General features: G+C 40.5%; 1 protein-coding gene across 1 annotated transcript in view; it reads left to right on the top strand.

The window, feature by feature from the left end:
• FGD5 (FYVE, RhoGEF and PH domain containing 5) overlaps positions 1-15102 on the top strand; it is a 78882-nt gene that overhangs the window by 24017 nt on the left and 39763 nt on the right. Inside the window, exon 3 of the mRNA XM_065749301.1 lies at positions 12169-12298. Within this exon, the coding sequence (XP_065605373.1) occupies positions 12169-12298 (130 nt within the window). The remainder of the gene's footprint in view (positions 1-12168; positions 12299-15102) is intronic.

Below are 15102 nucleotides of genomic sequence, written 5' to 3'. Positions count from 1 at the left end.
AAATAATACTATAGCACAGTGCTATTTAACAAGGTATGAAATGAACTTTTTGTGTGGATAAACATGGCATCACTTGAACCATGAAATCTGTGCAGTGGGACAAGGACTTCAGAGTGTGTAACTGTGATGAAAAGTTGGGAAATTCCCAGAGCATAAAGAATGCACAAAATAGTTGCAGAATATACCACAGAGATAAGCCAGATAACGCACGTGTACAGCCCATCACCCCACAGCTTTGTGTAGTCCACATTAAAATGTAAAATGGGTGCTAACACATTTTCAGCCAATTTATTATAATGTTCCCATGCTCCTCCCTAGCCTTTTCCATGTCCTTCTCCTCCACATGGTCCAGGGACTTGTTCAACATGATTCAGACACCTAAAATAGCAAAAGTTACGTGCTTTCCAAGTGCTAGGTTAGGTTTAGGTTCAGGACATCCCCTCCATACTGTATGGGAACTGCTGAATCGTGGCCAGAACCACTGATTGGTCACCTGAGGTGAGCACCGAGTCAGCCACAGGGCCACAGGTGAAGGTGATATACCTGTGTGATTGGAAGGGGTGGAATCTGGCTCCACCTCTCCCAAACCCCATTTAAGGGCTGACCACCACCAGGGAAGGATCTCTTCTTGGAGATCCCTCCTGCGTGGAGTCAATGGCAAGCCTCTATCATCTTAAAGGTGAGCTACTCTCTTTTGCTAGTTACTTGTGTACCATCTATGTAGGCCTACTAAAGCATACCATCTTCCGTACTATTTTCATTGAGTACCATTCTTGGGGGTTATTTACCCTACAAATACATACTAGCATTATTGGAAAAATGATAAGGGAGGCACAGCCTTACTCTCCATATTAAACATATACTGTCAGATACCTGCAATACTCTTCAAAAAAAAAAAAGAGCCTTTCCTCTGGAAACAAGCGATAAATATGGAGCAAATCCTAAATTCTTTAACATAACAGTTTATTACTGAGGTACAGTCAGGGTTAAGACACAGAAAATCCCTTGATGAGTGCCAGCTTTTGTCTTTTATATTCTTGCTTCAAGTTGTCGTAGCTGGGCCATGGCTTCTGGCCACATTATTACCTGAGTTTCCTGAGCTGACAGTTCTGATGCTGCCTTTATTACTGACTGTTTCTTCTTGCCTGCAAGAGCAGAAGGCTGTGCTTCATATTCAACACAGGTCTGTTTGCTAAGCGTTCTTTTATGACAGGGCAGAAATATTAAAACACTGAAAGCTGCTTGGCAGCTGCTACTAAAAGCACTCGCACTGCATGCCTAGGCACTCTTATATCTGAAAAAGTGATGTTGTTAGTGCTTTGGAAGGAATAGCTTGAAACCATCATTACAAATGTCAGCTGTGCTTTGGATTTCACAATTACAAATCACAAGTTTCCTGCTGTTTCCTATACCACTTCTGAAACTCTAGTTTTCCCCATACATAATCAACTACTACTTCATGTATGGATGAAATTGAAATCAGTAATGGTAGAACAGTGCTTAGAGATAATTCTCTCACTTGCACTCATCATTATATGATAGTAGTTATAATGTGATTGCAGTTTCATATCTAAACAAGGCTGAATTTTAAAAAAAAATTTTGTAACTCTGATATCAGATTCAGACATTACGAGGAATTAGTGGCATGTCACAGCTACTTTTCTTCATTTAGTAATAAAATATGTTCTTTTAAAAGAAAAAGAAAATTGAAAACTGTTACTACTTTCCCTATTCTCTCTGTTACCTAAATGGTTTCAAGATTTTTTTTCCTGACCTAACTACAGTTTAAAAAGTCCAAGAATATTTCCCACCAGAACACCAATTCTTCTGTCCTTTGGAACTGGGTGCCAACAATTCAGATTTTTATTAATAAGATTGTTAAAAATTCTGGCTGCAGCGAATGATGTTTGATTCAATTTCAATTTTGTTTGTATTCCACCAATGCTGTTTTCAAACTGGCATACACCTTTGAATTTTCAATTCTATTATCACTTAAGAATTATGTCAAGCTAGGTTTTCTGGAAGGATTATGACAAGTTGGGTATGTTCCCTGCTGTAATTATCACATCTGCGTAATTGACTTCTACTCACATCTCTGTAGATTCTAGGATCAGTAGTATAGTCTAAGCAATATTCTGAGTTTCATGATGGCATGTGTAAAATTACAGAGCAGCTGCTGTGTTGTACAAAGCTAAAGACACCAAGGAACAAACAGGACTTGTAGAGATATTCTTAGTGCAGTCAATAGCCACAATGTGCAGCCAACAAACAGACCTGGATTCAGATTCTTACGTATTTAAAACATTAAAGCTCTATATTGTTCTTGTAAGACTGCAGAACTTTATATCAAACCTAACGGTCCGCAAATACTGAGCATCTCCAGCACTCGCTATGTGCTACAGGCGTCTTTGTTCTGCTCAGCACTACTTGAAAAACTCCTCAAAGTGATTTATATAAAAACTTTTTCAAGTGTTTATTTGTATTTTTTGTTTGTTTAGTTTTTGGTTGGTTTGTTTGTTTGCTTGTTAACTTGCAATTCTTTGGGCATTGCCTGAATTGTTTCTGTTCTTCTCAGCAAGTCATTGTTTAGTAATCAAACCAGCTGCCTGCCTAACAGCCATTGAGGGTCTAGAATTCAAGAGGCCTCCCTCACTCCCCAAAACAGCAACGCTAGCAAACATGACTGTTAAATGGTTCCATATAGGTAACTGTATCTCTTCTTGGCTTCAGGAATGTAATAACGATGCCATATGAAAAAGTCCCCTTTGCTGTGACTAAAGGGTGCTCATTAATTAGATGCCTTGAAACCTGTATTGGTAATTAGTGGACATTTTCATTGTTTTCTTCTGTCCCTAGATAGATGTGCAGAGGGGAATGTTTCAGCATCATGCAGACTTAGGCCAGCACTGTCTGGGAAGGAAGAACACAGCAGAGACCACTCCACCTCTCTCAGTTCAAGTTTTCAAGCATTGCAAAGATTCAGCCTAGCAACGGGCAACTAGAGATGGTGAATTACAAGGGTGCAGGGGAACAACAGAGCAAGGGAAAAGGAAAGCATACCAAGAGCTGCACTGATACCTTAAGGAAAACCTCTGCTGGTGTTGTAGGACAGAAAAGTTCTGTGCCTGCAAAACTCATGGTTTAATGAAAGTAAGAACTCTGTGATGGCTGATATTCAATGCAAATAATGTGTTCAGAGAAGTCTATAAAGGGCAAAGCTGCTTTTAATAACCTATTATGTATTATCAGCCACCCCATTGTATCTTTTGGCATGGTGGGGAATTGGGTGTGGTGCAGCTGAGCGTCAGCCATCACTAGTTCATTGCCAGGTCATCTCTGGGGAGGAAGTGTTCTCTGTTTACAGGAAATGCAGGACAAGGGCCGGAGAGCCAGGCTGAGCTCAAGCTGAGGCTGTTGCAGCTTACAGCCTCTCATATGGCTCGGAGAGCTGGAGGGGGTGTGCCACTCATCTGAGGCCCAAGGACACTCTGTTTTGTTTTCAGGCATGTCCAGCTCTTACTGTTTGCTTTGTTTTTCTTAGCAATTTAAAGCTCCAGGATCAAGGAGGTGAACAGTGCTGGCAGGCAGCTGTGCGCTCTGGCATACCTGTGGCTCAGCCGCAAACATGAGACGTGCCACTCAGGTTTATATGTGTGACTCCAAGCAAGAGCAGCCTGATGTGCCCATCTATCCCAGCACTATGCTATGGTTAGTGAAGCATCACTGTCAGGCTTTCTCTTAGCCCTCTTCTACTTGTACTGCCTAAGACTGGGCCAGAGGGCATTTCCTGTGATGGAGCCTAAACCTGCATGCACCTATGCCTGCACCAACTCCACTGTCTCATGAGTGCCTCCAGAAGCATTTGTAGAAGGTAGAAGAGTTTTGTCCCTGAGGTTGTTCAGGGCAAAGCAAAGGCCTTATGCACCTGACTGAAAATCCACTTCTGCTCTTCCACACTGATGCACGGAAGAGCAAACTTCAAGTGGAAAAGATAATGGCAGGAGGAACAACTCCTTTCTGACTTTGTCCACTGAAGAACTTATGCCTTAGAGTATGAAATGTGATTATCCTTGTTACCTTGCCTTGTCAGGCTACACGTGGTATTAGCGGACGTTATTTTTTTTCCTGCCCTTTTCAGACCTCAGCTGCAATATTTGTCTTGATTTTTTGCCACTGGATATAGGGGATTTTGTTGGGGGGGGCTTTGCGTAACCCACCTGTGTCAGGTGAGATTCTGGTCTCTTTCTTGAATCCAGAGCATTATATTCAGTTGTGAGCTATAATGTCTGTGGTAGAAGAGTCAGGAAGTGCACAGACTGTGGATTTTAAGGTTATAGCAGCAATTTACTAGTCATTTTTAAACTTGGCGTATCTGAATCTGAGTTGATATGTTAAGCTTGTCATCACTTAGCTAGCTTCAATGAGATCTTACTTGTAAGGGACTTACCTCAAGGACAGAGAACGATTTGTGTTTATGTTTATATAAACATATACCTTATGTTCTTCTGCAGTAAATTCTTTCAAGGCTGCTTTCTGACTCTGGGCAAATGATTGCCAACAGTCACCAACATATCCTGAAAAAATTGTGGTTGTAATCGACATTAATTCCATAACTTTGTTAGATCTAGGCCTAACTGAACTAAATACCACTGCCTTTCTTTAGCAAAGAAGTGTTGGCTTTTAGCAGTCCAGAACCCTTGCTTGGCTTATGAACGGATGGAACATCTTAGACAAAAATACATTTTGACCCCTGCAGAAGGCAGAGTAGAAGTCAGTGATTACTACCAGAAATTCAGAGAGTTGACTTACTTCCTACTCTTACTATAGGGAAAGAGTGGATATGGTCAGAGATGTGTTCATAATTACTGGTAGATTAGTTTCTAATAGAAATTGCACTGTAGGAGTAGGATGGAGGATTTTGTTTCCAGCCTCTTATACTGTGTATCTTTTGGTGACATTTTACCAAATATTAATTGCTCACACCTCTGAAACCATGTAAAAGTATGAGAAGTAAATCAGTGAGTTTGTTGGAGGTAATAAACCACCAACTGGATGATGAAACTTTGCTACAGAAGCAAAGTAAAGAAATAAGTGGGATCTCTAGGAAAACAGTTTGTCTTTTTGTTTTTATTCCTTCCTTTCTTCCTTTTTTTTTCCCTCCATCTCTCTCTTTCTCCCTTTCTCTCTTCTTTTTTTCCGAATCCTATTAAGCATAGTGTCAAACTACTCTCTGTCCTGGCACAGGCTACAGATTTAGAGTGAAAGAAGACAGGGAGAGGGCAGGGAGGTTACCTGATGTGAGTTTTAATTAACTGAATGCTGCCACGGTTAAAACATGAGCATGCTCTGGACTCTACTTCTGGAAGCTATTAGGCAAGATACCCTTTGGCTGACCTCAGAGTATTAGTTACTAGGATCATCCTTCTTACTGTATATACCTTGTGGAGCAAGTAAGGGGTTTAGTTCAAATTTGAGAAGAATAAAATGTTCCAAAAGTGCTGCATTTGTTTTTACTGTGCTTTAGAGTCTGGAAGTACTCTGAAACCTATTTTGAAAAGGAGCTGATTTATTCTGAGGAGTCTAACTCTGTTTGTCAGGTGATGGTGTTACACTCTTGTGATTAATGAAAAGACGTCCAGACTCCAGTTTCTCTAGAAACTGCATGTTGTATAGGTGAAATGGAATTTTAGAAATCGTCTCCCTGTCTTTTAAGGGAGATGGGAATGAAGGAAGTGGGATGGAGGAATCTGGATTTGCTCAATGGCCACATCACACTTGCTGTGTCCTTCATCCAGTCACAGGAGTCTCCTACTGTCCTGCTCCTTCTCATACGTCTCACATTGGTGGGATCATTGTGGGGCTAAAAATGCAAAACCTGAACCCCACACCAAAGTTTTCACTGTTTCAGGGAGATGCTGAATTGCTGTAGCCTGGACAAAAAATTTACAGCACACTGTACTAGCTCCAACAGCATAAGTTACAAGGCAGAAATATTTTGTAAATTTGTCCCAACAAAAATGATCAGAATACTCTGGAATTTGAAGGGACCTTGGCAGTACATCCTGAGTCTAACTAGATGCCTTGCAGACAGATAGCTAAAGAGACACTTGTTGGAAGGAATGCATACTCAGAAAGTATCATAAAGCGTAACAGAGAGGCCCAGGAATACATTCGTAACACACCTTACATTTGAGAGCACACAGATTCTCCACTGGTGATTACTACTGAGGCAGACACTATGAAGCAAAAGGCAAGTGGTACTTATCAACTTTTTTTTAGGATGCATCTTTTCATGTACAGATTCATTGAAAGAAACTGCAGGCAACTTGCAGGAAACCTGATCCTTGCTGGTGCGAACTTGTATCACCTAGAGTAAGTGAGATGCTTTAAGCTTAGGTTTCTACCAACTGGGCTTCTGTTTGTTTCTGGTTTTGTTGTTGTTGTTTTTGTTGTTGTTGTTTTTCTGAGGCATCACTGGCGATTCTAGAGGAATCGAGGCATCCCTGGTGTGTGGCACAAAGATGAGCATACAAAAAAAAAGTGTGATCATCCTAGGGCTTGAACTACAGGCCTTTAGTATGGTAATCATGGCTGATTGGTTAGTGTTCTTTTGGTCACTGTTTAATCCTACAGTTACACTTTTAAATCTCACTAATTATGACAAAATAATTTCTAAAACCCCAGAAGAACTGGTTTGCTCATTGCTGGGGAATGGAGTAGAATCTGCAAATTCATTTGAAAGATAGGTGTGGAGATTAGAAGAATGGTGTTTCTCTGAGAGCTGCACAGTCATGCTGAAAAAATACAGTATCTGTCAGTCTGTGAATGGTTTCCTGTGAGCGTGCACACCTGTTGAGTGTCCACTTGCTCCCTCAGTTCCCATGCACATACCATCTGTGCTCAGACCTGTCCCAACCTGTGCTATGTGCTATGGAGTGAGTAATGACAGACAGTAGTCTTGTGCCTTGACTTTATTAACAAAGGAGCTTGTGCTGTGATAGCGATCAGTTCAGCTTCCCATTCCCAGATGGCTTAATCCTACCTACTAAGCCTGCTCGGTCCACAAATCCTTCTCCTTTGTTGTCAGATGTCAACATTATATTTGGAGCAAGATAGCCAAAGTCTGTAGACTCCAGAAAATCATTTTTCAGATGGATCAATACCTGTTCACAGGTGAAGGTGCACAGGTAGCTGGAGTGCATCTACACAGCTTCTCACTGTTCTGTATCAGCTGCTCTCATACTGATAGCGCAACTGGGGCTAAATAAAATGATTTCCATTGCTCTGCCTTTTTATGCACTGATTCAGTCAATTAAAAGTTTTCTGTCCCACAAAGCTCCAGGCTGGCTGTTAAGAAATTTGTAATCCCCAGGAGCTCTATGACAATATGGAACAGTCTCAGAAGTAAAGACCTGAGTGCTACTGGATTGGCTGGAGAAAGGCATGATGAAGAGAGTGGCACAAACACACTGTTGCACATCCCAAGGGCAGAGGAGATCCATAATATTTAGGGATATGTTCTTAAAACAAAGCCCAGTGTCACTGGATTGCAAGTTTCCTATAAATGAATCCCATTCAACAGCAGGGCAATATTGCAAGTTTTGCTACTGTGGAAGTTTTTATTAACACCATTCATAATGATTACCAGACCAATATACTTAGGCATTCTTCCCGAATTATGTGTTCTTACACTAACATAATGCAGTCATTTATCTTCTGAGAGAGAAAGAAACTTAATTCTATGTCTGCTGAGACAATTACAAATTGCAAAAAAGCAGAGTGAGTAAGGGTAGAGGCTGGCTAAACTGTTAATAAGACTACTCAGCTTTTCCTGTGTCTGCCTTGCTCTTGCTTTCCTTTGTGCTGAGTTAGCTTCACAGCTCAGAGCCGGGCTGCACCATAGTCTCTTGCTGCTGCTAGCTCATTTTCTGAATAATTTTTTTATGAGGAAAATGTTGAGTAATTAAAATCCCATCTGCAAATTAAGGAAAACAAAAGTGTTGTGCTATTTTGTACTTACCTTCCTCTGTACTTGGAGAAGTACAATTTAAGAAACAGGAATAGTGTAAAAAATTGAATAAAAATTTGCCAGCTTATCAAATATTTTCCATTAACAAGCAGAAGCTGGTTTGCATTAGGGTGCTACAAAACTGCAGATACAAACAGTTGCATCTCAAAATCTGACCTTTGGTTAAAAAGCATTAAAAAAAAGTTTTTCCCAGTTTGATTTTTTTTTCAGCTAGCATGAATGGTTTCTTACTTAGCATTCAAGAAAGACAGAAGTGTCAAGAATTCATTCAAGAAAGTGCAGTGTGTCTCATTTACGGGGGGGATGAGATGAACAGCAGGATCCAGAGAGACAGCTCTGACCAGCAGATCTAAGCAATTTGTTGTCACAGTACCCATGGACTAAAATAAATTATTTTTCATTTGTAGGAGGAAAAGCTCAGACCTATTGTCCATAAAAAATAACTACATTAAATATGAATGGTTGCAGAAGGGATGTGTTTGTAATTGTACAGTTTATGTGGCCAGAATATCTACAAAACTCTGAAATCATAGCTTGTTAACACTTCTCCCTCTATGCCGCTTTGGGAGGAAAGTCTAAATTGACTTGTCATTTCAAAAACACATCAGGGAATCATGAGAAAGGGACTTTATTACTACTTCAGTTATTAGTAGTTATTATCATTATCCATCCCTTTTAGGAGGTATCACATTTTTAGATTTCATGTCAAGAGGTTCTGAAATAAAATAATCATGAATACATTAAGTGGTCAAATTTGAACCTGATTCCAGCATAAGTTGGAATTCGAGTGTCTTCTGCGAAGCTTGTTTTTTAATTTGTAAACATTTATGAGCAGAAATGGACAAATCATTCCAGATAAAACATGAATGCTCACACAGTTCAACTGTTTTTGGGTTTTTTTTCATTCTTTTTTTGGAGGGTTGTGGGAAAGAAGAGAGAATTGAAAAAGAGATTATCTTTCCATCTTTGACAGGTAGCCTAGGTGAGCAGAGATGAGTAGCCAAAGTGTCCAAATGGTATCACCAGGATACCATCACTGTAAGCATTTGATGCACCTTGGACAGCTGTTTGTCATCAGAGCCTTCCCAGCCTACAGAATAACCACTTGATGTTTCTCAGGCCATTGCTCGGAATGGGAAAAGAGCCGCTCTGTAGCATGAGCATTGTGGTAGAACGGTCATCGCATAGCATAGCTGGCACTCTGTAGAACAATTCTGTTTGTGAAAATGTGGCCTGAGATCAAGTGTTCTCATCTCTGCAAAGGCAAACCATGCATTCTCTAAGGCATACATTGGATTTCAAACTACCATGTCCCAGTATTGCTGACTTTTATTTGCTTTACTGACATATTGTATTCTTCAGCTCTTGGAGGGAGCAGTATGAGAGACTGTAAGTTGCAAAGGGATTTCCTTTGGCAGCCAGCTACAATAACTTATTTTAAGTAAAAAAAAATTCCACTATCATTGAGGCACAGAAGATGGACAAGGGCTAGATGAAGAATAAGGACAAAGCAAAGAGGTCAGAAGAACAATTGAGAAGTTTACATGAATTACAAGATAAAAGCATTAGTGAGGAAAGAGAGCTTGGGATGGCTTGAAGCGAAGCCCAGTGGATCAGTGGTTATGCCTATTTCTATCTTGTCCCCTGCCAGACCCTTTTCAGGTTAATAAGATCCATTTATTAGTGAGGGAAAAGGTTACAGGATGATACAGAATATTCCAACGCTGAACTGAGCCTGAGGACAGACCTGGATGCGGGTATCAGCTGGGAGCAGGAGATCCAGCAAAGAACCGCCCCTTAAAGCAAAACAGCCGTATCTAAATACACCTTCTGTAACAACTCACCAGTTTCAGCCTAACGTACTGCTGTTGAAATGAGCAACCTGTGACTGCATTGTGAGGCTTTAATTTATCGTTGCTGGTCAATGGGACAGGTTGGCTTTAGAGTCACGTTTGTTAGGGTCTGGAAGCATGCAAGTCTCCTCTTCAAGTTCAATAATAAAGCACTTAGCATCAATAAAAATGGAGAAACAAGGGGTGGGGTTGATCCACAGTGGCCTCTTTGTTGTTGCAGCTAGGCAGTGTTTCGGAAGTGCTGTGTTGCCACCCACACTGAAACACTGCAGATACTAATGATAAACAGAGACAGCGGTGAGGAACAGTGCAGCTGCTGGCACATGCACTGGGTAGCTTGCTTAAGCTGCTTGCCTCTGCACATGAAGGAAAGGCTGACAGCCAGATATGTATGGGAGACATAGATCACTCTGCAGTTTGAAAGCGAAGGCAGAGATGTAGGGAGTTTCTGAAAGGAAATCTTAAGTCTTGTCAGTGGCCCTGGGAGTCTCTTACTACCCTCCCACTTGCATTAACTCATTTTTGCCCAGTTGCTTGTCACTCTAGCATTCACTTTGAAGAACTGGATTTGCTCACAGCTAGGACCAAAGAAAATTAAAAGAAATAAAGCAGAGCTGCCAAAGCAAATTAAGAACATTTCAGAGGAAATGAGGACTAAAGAAATCGTATGCATTAAATAAGGCATGCTTGTGTTCCAGACCAATCTGGTTGGCCAAGCATTTATAGAATCACTGAATCAGAATATCTGAAATTGGAAGAGACCCTCAAGGATTGTCAAGTCCAATTCCTTGCTCCACACAGGACCACCTAAAAATTAAACCATAGGTCTGAGGGCACTGTCCAACCTGAACTCTTTCAGGCTTGTTGCCCTGACCACTTCCTGGGGGAGCCCATTCCAGTGCTCAGCCACCAGTGCCCGGTAAAGAACCTTTTCTTGTTATCCAACGTGAGCCTCCCCAGCCATCTACTACAATGCACACAGATGTCAGGTTTTGTATCTCAAGGTAATAGACTTGTCCTGTTGGATTAATGCTGGAACCTACTCATGGAACTCTGTAAAAGTCTTAGAGACTCTGTGGTGATTACCTGCATGCTCCCACAATGATAACAAGGCAAAAATTGCTAATGTGATGCTTGAATATAAAAACAGTAAAGTCAGGTGGTAGTAGATGGGTGTTGTTGCTATTATGCTTGTCACTTCTTTTACCAATTCTGTGAAATCAAGTCTTGTGTTGCAATACCAAGAACAGTACTAACACTGGTAGTAAAAACTGGTACTAAAGTGGTAAGTAAATGGGATTATGCTCATAGTTAACTGGATGAAGTTCACAGTATTTACCATGATTAGATGATAGAAAACATGGCATAATAAGGCACCAAGACATTCACCTATCTCATATAAAAGACAAGGAATAGGGATAACTTCAAGAAAATCTGCGAGTACCTGCACAGTAACCAAATTTAGAAGTCTACCTCCAAGCCAGGAGACAAAGGTTTAATCAGATCATGTGCCTGGAATTTAGAGCTAGGCATATCAAGATCAGCAAGAGAAGACACCTGAGCACAGATGGCAGAACACAGCTTTAGTCACACTTTGTGGAGAATTTGAAATCACCAGCAATTTTAATTTTAAAAGATCCTTTTTTTTTCTTTTTTCCTGAAAGAAAAGTTATACTGAGAAATTCCGGGCCTGTATGATACACCAGATTCTACACTTTTATCACATTACTCTCTCTGGATTTCTGGAGCTGAATTCAGATTCCCTTGAAACAACTCAGGGGTCATGAGATCTGAATATCTCATGCCATAATGCCATTACAGTTACACTTTGCCTGTCTTTTTGATCATTTTTCTCAGAAAAGCAATTGTTATATTGTTATGATATTTAAATTCTATTTCTAATAAGCAATGAAATGTTAGTATGATTTTCTTCCATAGATTTTGAGGAGTGGTCTACGGAAGAACAAACCAGTTATTGTTGCAATTAAGTATGAGCCAAGTCAGATTTCTGTTCCAAATGAAGCTGAGGCAGTGATCCACTAGGGAAGCTTGTACAAATTCAGTTACCTTCCCACTGCTATGTTTACATCTGTCTACTTGCCTAAATGGTTGTTGATCTAGGTAGCAAAAAGCAAAGCTTGAGAAAACCTGCTTTCCAAGCCTAGAAGGTCTGCTGGGATCCCCTGTCCTGTGACTCGTTACTTCTGAGCATCGTGTGGATTTTGTCTGAGCAATACCAGGTAACAGAATACTGCTGGTGAGCTGGTCTGTTCTTTCTCTTTACAGTGCCTACACTGAGCCTTATAAGGTATGCCCGGTCTCTGTGATACCTGTGGAGGTCATCACATCAGATGAGGAACAGAAGAGTTCAGAAGATGAGAAGAGCAGCCAAGGTGATTCCAGCCTCATCAGCAAGGTAAAAGAGCTGCACTAGCAACAATTTACCCTTATGGCATGTAGCTGAGACAAGGAACAGCAGTACTAAGATAGACAGTGGAGGCAACATAGACAGCAAGAAGGGCCTGTTGTGAATGTTGGGACAAATTTCTCACTCAGCAGAAAGATACGACTACAGTTCTGAGAATTTAAAAGCTACACTGAATAAAACAATGACAAATACGTTATTGAGACAAGTTCTACACTGGCTGGGAGGTGGGGCAAATGATTTAATAGGTCTCTGCCTTCTCAGAATTCTCTCATCGTTGAAAAGTATGCTCAGGATTGGGTTTATTTTACAGATTTCTGATTAATATAACAGCTCTTGAACAAATTATGGAGGAGATTGAAGAAATGTGACCACAGTTTAAGGCCATACCAGGATGTTTTAATCCCCAGTAAGCTGACAAACAGTTCAATTATTAAAGAAATTGCATCAGGTAGTTTTAGGCACAAACTTATCTTTGGTTTTCACAGATATTTTTTTCAGTTCTTAAAACCTAATACAAGCCTATCAACTACCTAATGTCTCTCTTGAGTATAAACACCTACTGTACAATCCATTTGGTATTTATATAATAAATGGGTCCCAGGAACTGAGGTTGCATTGAAATATGGTAAACCTTTATTTCCTACATCTCTCTCTGCCACTAATTCTGGCCTGGTCTGTCAGTGTCAGCGTAGCTACAGGGCTTCCAGATTATAGACAGCTTGCGTTTGATCATGGGCATGTGCAAGATCCTGCACAGATGGCACCTCCAGAACCAAGTCAATGGCAGAATAAGGGTCTACTCAATCAAGGACACATGTAGCGATATGTATACTGATGCTAGGGAGCCTTAATCTCTTCTGGCATTCCCAGAAGCTTTGTCTGAGGGCGGATGTAAAGAATGGGTGTTGGTGTCATCGGAGAAAACAGGAATCTCAGGAATTCTTCGACAAGTGGGGAACAGAATTTTGCCCTTACCCAGGGCACTAGCTCTTGAGACTAAAAAAGAATCTGCAAACAGAATGGCAGTGAATTGAAAATGAGATTGTTGTTTCTTTAATCTCTGAAATAGTTTTCTTTGTTTTCCCTGCATGTTGTATCACTTCTAGGTGTAACATGCAGAGTGATGAGCTGCCACTGGTACCAGTGGAACAAACTGTGGTTTGAGCAGTTTACTAACTTGAAACAAATAAAATGGTCATAAGCAACTTAATCTGAGAATGTATGGGAGTTTCAGCCTGCATCTCTCTGAGATGCGTGAATTTTTTTGGCTGTTTTGACACTGTTCTGGAAAGGGAAAAGCTTTTAAAGCTGTGACATTTCCTGTTAAATGAAAAATATTTTCCTTTCTAGTTCTGTTAATTAGCTGGCAAGCCATTCACATTTATAGAGCATACACTAGTGTATTACCAGCTGATGAGGTGTTTAAGCATCTCTTAGTCTTGATGTCCATTCAGAACTGGAAGAAAATAGTAACTTGTGTACAGATGAGAAGTGCATATAGTCACCAAGCACTTGGAAGGAAATTCAAAGCTGATGAAGAGAACATTTTTTACCATATTTGTATTTTTTTACTGACAGCACTAGGAAATAATGTTTTCTTAATTCTTTCCCCTTACTGCATCTCACACCTTTTCATTGTTCTGCTGTGATGTGGTAGCCATACAATTTAGCTGTCACAGCAGAAGGCAGCACTTGTAGAACAAGCATGTGCTTCAGAGTCTATAAGCACAGCAGGGAATTTGATGTGAAGAACTGAAGGGATTCTCAGAAGAATTAGAAGAAAGGAGTGTGATTAATCTGTGTATACTTCTAAAAACTATAGTCTTATCAGGTATTCGGGAAATAATACAAATCTTAGGACAAATAAATAAAGCTGGATGGAACATAAAAGACATTTCTTTGATGCAGAATACAGATCTGCCTGACAGCTAACTTTATGGGAAATTCAAAAGTATGCAAATACTCTTCAGTTTCAGCCTAAAACCAGAAATATGTTACTGGAACTCTGCCATGCTGGCAAAATGCTATCCACCTCTCAAGTGAGGCGGATAGCATGTAAGCACAGTAAAACAGCATAAAGGAAAATAAATTCAGGTCAGATGTGGCTGGATTTTATGTCAATGAAAAGGACGAAGCATTTTGGCTCATAATTTAGGTCTTCATTGTACCAAACTCTAGCTAGACTGGAGGAGTGCTTGTCACCGTAATATGGTGGTGCACTGCGGGACACAAAGGATAACTTCATACAAAAACATTTCTTAATGCTGTGCTACTGAGAATGTAGCACTGGAAGTAGAAATGTTGCATTCTTCTCCCAGGTACAAAAACAATAGGCAGCATCCAAAAAAGGAGTTCTGCAATCTTGTATAGAGCATACAGGGTACTTGCACTACACACAAACAGAAGCTAATTTCAGCCGCAAAGATGTCACAACAAGCAGGGGAGCTACTGTCCCATGGCAGACATACACAAAACTGCCTTTGCTGCTCCTTACCCGTTTCCACTGCGTAGGCTTGGTTTCCAAGCTTCATTAATCATTCAGTTTTGCAAACCTTTAATCTTCGCGTACATAACCCAAGTATGTGTTGGAAGTGACGGATTCATGCTGTTTTGAGGAAGCACCAAATTTAGATGCCTTACAAGGGACTGCTCTTGATTTATAGAATTACACAGAATCCCCAGTAGAGCTGTGATCCAGCTCTTCAAGAAAGGAGCCTGGAAGAAAAAAGATGTGGACTGCATTTCCTCTCACTTATTCACAGACCCAGCCTGAATAAGTCACTTGTTCTTGT

This window comes from Cyrtonyx montezumae, unplaced genomic scaffold (assembly GCF_038088225.1).
Source record: "Cyrtonyx montezumae isolate F1298 unplaced genomic scaffold, pur_monq_1.0 scaffold_6, whole genome shotgun sequence".
In the NCBI taxonomy this organism is placed as follows: domain Eukaryota; kingdom Metazoa; phylum Chordata; class Aves; order Galliformes; family Odontophoridae; genus Cyrtonyx; species Cyrtonyx montezumae.
The sequence above is the reverse complement of the archived record's forward strand: the minus strand, read 5'-3'. Positions and strand labels throughout refer to the sequence as shown.